The sequence below is a fragment of the Anopheles aquasalis genome, chromosome 2, assembly GCF_943734665.1.
Source record: "Anopheles aquasalis chromosome 2, idAnoAquaMG_Q_19, whole genome shotgun sequence".
Classification (NCBI taxonomy): Eukaryota; Metazoa; Arthropoda; class Insecta; order Diptera; family Culicidae; genus Anopheles; species Anopheles aquasalis.
In genome coordinates this window covers 51,739,996-51,746,004 of record NC_064877.1, presented here as the reverse complement: position 1 = coordinate 51,746,004, position 6,009 = coordinate 51,739,996, and the positions used below count along the sequence as shown (strand labels likewise).

The following is a 6,009-nucleotide window of genomic DNA, read 5'->3' as shown; positions in this document are numbered from 1 at the left end:
GAATAGCACACGCGCTATCGTGCTATGTACGAAATATTTAAATCAAACACAAGCTATGCGGGTCTCTTTCGTGTCCAGCCGCACATTCAATCACTGTGTGCACAATTCGTGGTCTATTTCCCACCGTTTAGTGCCGTGCGGATCACTAATGTGGTCGCCCGCGCGGTCACTCATCCAATGCAATTTTGTCGCACGCTATCCGTTATGAGGCGCAGTTCCTCATCACGGTAGTTCGCTATCGTGCGTACAGGAAGGTCAATTTCACCAAATTTCAATAACTATTACGTTTTCACGCTATGCACTTCTCACTTCTCGGCTATGCGGTCCACTTTCGGTGGTTCGCCGCGCAGTTCATCCGATAGCAGAAGCCCAATGCGACGCTAAGCTTTTGGCAATGATTGTTCGCCGGTACAAGGGCAAACATTCAATCACGAATAATCCATGCGCGAAGGCTTTACACAAATAATGTGGTCGCCCGCGCGGTCACTCCACGAACAAATTCCTCTGTCGCACGATATCCGTCATGAGGCGCAGTTCCTCATCGCGATGATTCACTATCGTGCGTACAAGGAGGTCAATAACTCGTGCAATGTCAAACACTTTCACGTTTTCAACGCTACGCATTTCTCTCTCCACGGCTAAGCGGGCCACTGTCGGTGGTTCGTCTGCTCAGTTCATCCGATCGCGCAGAAACCGTAAACGTTGAGTTTTTCACACGCGAACAGCTTCATGTTAAATAATGTTGCAAACGTTCAACTGTTTATTCGTTATCAAAGTTTCTACACGTATCACTCAAGTTTTGTTAACGTTCCTCCAAGTTTCCTAACGTTCCACCAAGTTTTACTAACGTTCCACCAAGATTTAACATGGTGCGCCTTCGCGCGCTTCTCTAAGACTCTGCTACCGGCAGCACCAGCAGGACATTGGCCTCCAGTGTACGCTCGATCCAGGTGTGCTTATTGCACTCATACACAGCCGGGATCGAGCGTCATCATCGGCTGCCGGCAGCGCTCCCAGCTGCCGATGGCTGGCGTCACTTTTTTGTGACAGCCCCTGAATGTATGTAAATTGGACCAATAATAATGCCCTGCTGCTTTATTTGCAACGATATCGCATCCAATTTGGTTTTGTTCGGAGAGCTGTCAAATTTTTCCGTTTATGGACCGTTTACACGCTACGATTTTGATCGTACAATCTGGTTGGACGATCAAAATCGTTACGTGTAAACGGAAAAATTTGACAGTTCTCCGAACAAAACCAGATTGGATGCGATATCGTTGCAAATAAAGCAGCAGGGCATTATTATTGGTCCAATTTACATACATTCAGGGGCGTTGTATGAAATTTGATTTTTTTGGTTGTTTTATTCTAGACGGGAGACCTTTGTTGTTGTTCGCGCTATTTTTACCGAAATTTATTGCCCTTTACGAATGTTTTTGGCGAGTAAAAAGTAAAGATTATTGTTATCGCATGAGATCGGCCGATCAAAATCGTAGCGTGTAAACGGTCCATTAGACCGTTTCTACACACAGCCAAAATTTCAAAGTCAAAGACAGTTTCTACACACAGCCAAAATTTGGCGGCTAAAGTCAAAATTGTCGGCAAAAGTCAAAAACTCCATATAAAAAAAATAATGGTGTGTGTAGAGACGCTTGAAAAGAATTCCCGTGTGACAGAAATCGCTCACCGCCACTCAAATTGCCCTGTTAAGAGACTAACAGGGCGCTAACAGGGTAGAAATCTTGCTGCTGTTTACAGGGCTTTTGCGCATGTATTGGTGCCATTTTCGACGCATTTTTGCGATGGTGTGTGCCATCCTACCGTACCCCTGTGCCCAGTAAGTAGCCCCGCCCCCTAAGATATTTCGGATCAATATGAAGCACGCAAAAGCATAATTTCATTTTCACCAACTTTATTTTCACCTTTGAATCGGACACTCTACCTCGTAAAACACATCACAAAACACAACACTTCGCACAACACTCCTTTGCTTCGCTGCCTGTCCGACGCTGATTGATGCCAGGATGCTGCCGAAAAAAGACAACATGATTGATCATGATCAGATTTGATCAACAAAATATTTTTCAATTTCTTACCATTTTCCGTTGTCGCGCATGCCCACAAACAATGTCCATGGGTTTAGATGCTCCGTAGCACAAACGAATGATACAAATTCACAGCAAAACTAGCTTTTTTCTTCACAATTTTCGGATGCACGATCGCAGCACATCCTGCCTCTTGCGTGTCGTTTTCAACTGACGCCATGTTGGATCCAAGACTTAGCAGAAATTTTCACCTTCCTCTTTCGATCGCCGTGTGCTTACACAAACACACGCGCACGGGGCCGTGTCCGAACACGCAGCGCTCGTGAGCGATCGAGTGAATGGTGAGACAGCATCAAAACAAACCGTAGGAGTGAAAGAGATAGCATGTACTCGAAAGAAAAAAATCGACTGCTTGACAAAAAGTCTGTCATGGGGGTAATATCTCCAGATTCTGTGCGGTGTGTACACAGCGTCCAAAGGGTCAAAAACAAAAATTAAAAGCCGGCGATACATGAAGCGTAAACTCAAGCGTACATATAAGGTGCTTATTCTGTAACAGGCGATTTCGATGGCATCTAGGCGATGATTCATTTGGTTCATTTTGTGTTCATTTTGGTGTTCACGATCGCCTACTGTCGAGTGCATTTTTGTGATCGACAGCTGGCGTTTTGTTTACATCGAGCATCGATCTGAACGGTTGGATCTGGAAAACAGTTATAGCGTCCTGATTGTGCATCAATAATTTCTTCCTGCTAATCGTATACTATTATTACAAAGGTTAAGTCGTTTTTGATACAGAAAAAATCAAGTAAAATTCACAGTTTTTTTACTTCAAACTGTCATTTTGAATTGTTTATTGTTTTCGAAACGTTTCGAACAACGAGTTGTAGTTTCGAAATTCGCATGAATCGTCGAACGCCTAGAGGCCATAGAAATTGCCTAATACAGAATAAGCACCTTACGCCTGAGTTTACGCTTCGTGTATCCCTGGCTTAACGGAGGGGGGAGCGACCCGTTGGGATCGTTCAAACGAGCTCCAGTTGCATCGCTTGCATCGCTTGCGTGAGAAGCACGTCTGAACGATCCCAACGGATTATATGTATGACAAGCCGAAATGACGTCCGTAACTGCTGCAAGTGACGTAACCAGCATACCAGCGGCTTTAGTCGCTGTGTCGTGTGTAGCCACTGCTTCAGATGTGTCAAATTTTGGTTTACGTGGTCTGACCGGCGTTATTTGACGAACTTAAAATTACACGGGACAGTCCTTGCATCTTACGTGGTTATATCTGCAGTTATCAGCTGCAGTCTTTGGAAAAATGTGTTATCTTGGCAGAATGGCGAAGCTTGTACTTGTATTCGCCGCATTAACAACCGTCTTCGTACAGGCAGCCATCGATATGGAGGTGGAAAACAAGGCTGTTGATCGCACGATAGATCTCACTTCGCAGTTGGTGAAAATCTCTTACAAAATAACATTGGAGCATACATCAAAGCAGCCAATTAGCAGTTACCTTTTCGTCGTACCACAAGCCGATCGTGAACGACTCGCTTACATATCTGTCAAAGATTCTTCCAAGAAAGAACTTAAGTTAATTGAAACGGTTACACCGAAAGGCGTAACTTTCAGTATGGCACTTCCGGTCACTTCTGCCACTCCTGTTGTATACATCGAAACTGTTTTTACCAAGAGTCTAAAACCTTTCCCATCAGCGATAGGTCAAAACGAACGGCAACTGGTACAGTACTTTGGTAATGTGTACTTCTACTCTCCATATAAAACTGTGTCTCAGAAGACGACCGTTCATCTGAGTTCTCGAAACGTAGAAAATTACACTCAATTCAAGCCTAGTTCTCATGCTGACACTACAATCGTCTACGGACCATATGACAGTGTGCCTGGTAAGCAAGGGATGCTACATTCTAGAATTAATTAAGAAGTATGATTTTTAACGATTTCCTTTTATTCAATTACAGCATTTTCACAAGAGCCGATGACCTTACACTTCGAAAATTTTGCTCCGTTTTTGACCGTCACTCGCCTGTACCGCACGATAGAGGTTTCACACTGGGGCAACATTGCTGTGGAAGAAACCGTCGATATCCTACATTCGGGTGCTGCACTGAAGGGCGCATTTTCTCGCTATGATTACCAAAAGGATACTCGTTCTAATCAACCAAGTGTGAAATCCTACAAAACCCTTCTACCTGCATCAGCTTCAGGCGTCTACTACCGTGATACTAATGGAAATATCTCCACGTCCGCAATGCGCGCTCTTAAGGATGCAGTCGAGTTAGATCTTCGTCCACGTTTTCCTCTTTTTGGTGGATGGCGAACGCATTACACGCTGGGTTACAACGTGCCGACCTTCGAATACTTGTTCCAGAATAATGATAACTTTCTTCTTAAGATGCGCGTCATCGATCACATCTTTGATGATATGGCTATTGACGAAGTGGTGATCAAAATAATTTTACCGGAAGGGTCCTCTAACATCAAACTAATTGCTCCTTATTCAGTCAATCGGCATGCTGATTCACTGCACTATACTTATCTTGACACTTTCGGGCGCCCCGTCATCACGTTTAGCAAGCGTAATCTAGTCGAAAGTCATATTAATGACTTTAACTTAAAGTACAATTTCTCGTGGATGATGATGCTACAAGAGCCGCTACTGGTGGTTGCTTTTCTCTACATTCTTTTTGTTTTAGTCATCATCTGGATGAGGATGGACTTTTCCATCATCAAGGAAAAGGAAAATCATCTACACAAAGATTAGAAAATAGGTTGTGGTACATTGGACATACTTTTTCCTACTTCATTTATCATTGTAAAAAATCAATTCAGCGAATAGGTTGGTTTGTAGTTTTTCTCCTAACTACCTAACCATTTTTGGGAAGTTATAATCCTTGAATCGCTCTGCGTCACGTATTGCTACAATTCACCAAGAACTGGTAATATTTTTCCATCCTATTGTCACATAAGTAAACTTCGAAATGATCGCTGAATAAACTTTTTATTATCTCTCTTATTTGTAGTTATTTGTATAGAAACGTAAACACGCTGTTACGACACGAGATAATATGTATCGACAACATTACACTTTGATGACACTTGCCTGCAAGAATTCATTTCTTTAAATCTCTTAATTCTTTACCGATTTATTTAGCGTAAAATGATTAGTTTACTACTTGACTATCTGAAATTTTTTCATATAACCTGTGTATTAAATAGATTATAAACCGCAAAAAATACATTTACACCATCCGTTCATCCACCGTAAATGGCATATTATTCATTCTTTTCGTGAAAACCCAAACTGTCTGTCTCAAAAATTGCCGTATTCCACAGAAAACTATTAAAAATAAAAGATAAATCTTGAGGTAAGCCAGAAGGCCACTATACTTCCAGATGAGCATCGCCAATATCTCAAGTATTATTATATGTAGTCAAAGTAAGTGTCCACCCATTGACGGATTATTCATCGAAACACATCCAAGTTCCAAGTGTAAAACTACCAAAACTAAAACTAGTCGGTCCCAGAGTGGAGCAGTTAATTCACTCTCAGAAATAGAAAAGAAATACGAAGGAAGAAAAGTATACATGCCTGGTACCTCGTCGTAAATAGTAATATTTTCTGGCACCAACTGAAATTTGTAATCCTGCACGTATTTCCTAGTGTGTTCGTGTCTCCCTTCAATCGGAATAATACCCTCATATATATATATATATATATATTTAAAACTTCGTATTTAATAGCGCAGGAAACGAATGTGTGATATGGAAAGTGATAAAAACTCCCAGTTTTTAGTCTCTTACTCAAATTGGAGGGCCCTCTTTATTCCTCTCCCGCGACACAATGCTTAATTTACGTTTTTCAGATTAACTCTTTTCTAAAAAAAGAGCTACTTGAGTAATTTTGTGAGTTCTTAGTAACAACGATGCTTACTTACTTATTGTATCT

The 6,009-nt window shown here is 41.9% G+C and overlaps 1 protein-coding gene and 1 long non-coding RNA gene across 2 annotated transcripts; one reads left to right on the top strand and one right to left on the bottom strand.

Moving 5' to 3' along the window:
- Nucleotides 1–1,895: 1,895 nt before the first annotated feature.
- LOC126570730 (uncharacterized) lies at nucleotides 1,896–2,476 on the bottom strand. Its single transcript, XR_007607850.1, has 2 exons — nucleotides 2,097–2,476; nucleotides 1,896–2,027 (listed from the first exon to the last, which is right to left on the bottom strand). It is a non-coding gene; the product is annotated as an uncharacterized LOC126570730 (long non-coding RNA).
- A 776-nt stretch (nucleotides 2,477–3,252) lies between these two features.
- On the top strand, nucleotides 3,253–5,076 carry LOC126570708 (dolichyl-diphosphooligosaccharide--protein glycosyltransferase subunit 1). Its single transcript, XM_050228670.1, has 2 exons — nucleotides 3,253–3,946; nucleotides 4,022–5,076. Exons 1-2 carry the CDS (start codon nucleotides 3,364–3,366, stop codon nucleotides 4,822–4,824), a joined length of 1,386 nt encoding a protein of 461 aa, XP_050084627.1. The 5' UTR covers nucleotides 3,253–3,363; the 3' UTR covers nucleotides 4,825–5,076.
- The last annotated feature ends 933 nt before the right edge of the window (nucleotides 5,077–6,009 follow it).

What these genes read in the sequence shown, in the direction of transcription:
- LOC126570708 (XM_050228670.1), top strand. Translation starts at nt 3,364, where the DNA reads ATGTGTTATCTTGGCAGAATGGCGAAGCTTGTACTTGTATTCGCCGCA. An exon ending in ACCATATGACAGTGTGCCTG is followed by an intron (nt 3,947 to 4,021) that starts GTAAGCAAGGGA and finishes ATTCAATTACAG; the next exon opens with CATTTTCACAAGAGCCGATG.